At 48.0% G+C, this 1,814-nt stretch overlaps 1 protein-coding gene across 2 annotated transcripts in view; it reads left to right on the top strand.

Moving 5' to 3' along the window:
• Nucleotides 1-1,599, top strand: part of LOC147024046 (iroquois-class homeodomain protein IRX-6-like) — an 11,558-nt gene extending 9,959 nt beyond the window's left edge. For both annotated transcript variants that reach the window (XM_085890226.1, XM_085890225.1), the window contains exon 5: nucleotides 1-1,599. This exon is cut by the window's left edge and continues 349 nt beyond it. In XM_085890226.1, the coding sequence (XP_085746352.1) occupies nucleotides 1-376 (376 nt within the window). In that variant the 3' untranslated portion in view covers nucleotides 377-1,599.
• Nucleotides 1,600-1,814: the final 215 nt, after the last annotated feature.

Raw genomic sequence — 1,814 nt, 5'->3', positions numbered from 1 at the left:
CAAGTACCCGCCGTGTGCCGTAGCCCCTGCGTCTGCTCTTCCTTCTTCGGGTCTCGGACTCCCGAGTCTGACTGCACGCACTACCCCGTTTCATGGTCTACCCGCTTGGACCCATGGCGGCCTTCCCTCTGCGGACCTTCTGCTCAAAGCGGAGCATGGTGCGCTGCCGTACCCGAGTGACGTTGAACCAAGACCGAGTTGTCAAGTTTTGAGGAGTGGAGTTCCGGCGGGAGCAGGTGCGGGAAAAGTGCCGATCGTCGCTCCCGTTCAGCATATTCAACACGGCGACGGTGGCACCATGCGAAGCAAGCTGGCAGGTAACATCCGCTTCGGCTGCACCTCCTTTTGGGCGGACACGGTGAATCTCCCGAACTGAGCGTGACCGGAACTAGTGGTCCATCATTACAAAGCTGCTCCCCATTATCCATCACGTGCATGTTCCTGCAGGACACTCTTACGGAACGCGCGATCCGAAGATACTCCGCAGGTGCCGAGTCGATCGGCGGGCTCACGAGGTGTTTGAGGTCCACAATATTTGCTTTTGTCATCGAACTGCGAGCGTAAGCAAAGTGATTTTGATCCTCGGAAGAGTGACAGTCACCTCCACACTTGCCGTTACCATGTACCTCAAGTCCACGTTATCCGGAGAGCGCGGACGAGCTAACTGTGCGCTGCATGCGGCTGTGCTCGACTTTAGGTGGAAGGCACACACCTTCGTGCGGCACCTGTCCTGAACGTGAAGTGACGGCGTAAAGACGATCAGCGAACATTTCGACGTTTCAGATCAGGCCCGACGACGTACGCGTATTGAGCGTAAAAAGGAGCAAATGCAATGCGCGTGAGAACCTCGACCGTATCGGCGGACCTCATTATTGTTATTATTATCATTATAATGCACAGGGTTATACAACAAATCGGACAATTGCTTGCAAGTCTTCCAAAAAAGGACTTTAAACGTAACTACGTGCTTGCACTTGGAAAAGAGTGCCCAAGATGAGAACTTCGTCCACGGCTCGCAGGTGTGAATGAAGTGCAAAATGAGCAGGAGGAAGAAAAAGAAGGAGATGATGGACTGGGGGTTACTTTTTACCTGAAAACCTCAAATGCGAAGCAATCTGCATTGTTGTAATTCATATAGGACGAGTTTCCGTATTACTGGAGGATGTAAAGTCATAAGAGTTGCAAGGTGCCATGATTATATACTATATGATACATATATAGAGCTACGTCCTCCTTAGTTTGTGTTTTGGTTTGTTTTGTTGCTTTGTTTTGCCATCTTCTTCCTTTTGTTATTCCTTACGTGATCAGAGTTATTTCTTGGTTGCAATTATAGCGTCACATAGAGGCAAATACACGTAATAACGCTTGCATTGTATTCGCCACTTGAACTTGAAAAAAGCCATAACGTTTCTGCTTTACATCATCATCTGTTTAGAAACTCTGCCTTCTCGACATGCGATGACGTGTGGAGGAGAACCTTCTGCGCACGAGACAGAAACGTCATTTTTGTAACAAAGGAAACGGTTCTCAATCTTTGCGGCGCGAATATTATAGAACACTGTTTGCACTGCTGTATGATTTTGCGTTAAAATAAATTTCTTTTATACACACGGAACGTACATGGATCCATTTCACACGAAACGTACATGGATCCATTTCACACGGAACGTACATGGAGCCATTTCACACAATGTACATGGAGCCATTTCACACAAAACGTACATGGAGCCATTTCACACGGAACGTACATGGATCCATTTCACACAAAACGTACATGGAGCCATTTCACACAAAACGTACATGGAGCCATTTCA

Source organism: Eptatretus burgeri, chromosome 7 (genome assembly GCF_056783735.1).
Source record: "Eptatretus burgeri isolate ZD-2024b chromosome 7, Ebu_testis_v1, whole genome shotgun sequence".
NCBI classification, from domain to species: domain Eukaryota; kingdom Metazoa; phylum Chordata; class Myxini; order Myxiniformes; family Myxinidae; genus Eptatretus; species Eptatretus burgeri.
The sequence above is the reverse complement of the archived record's forward strand: the minus strand, read 5'-3'. Positions and strand labels throughout refer to the sequence as shown.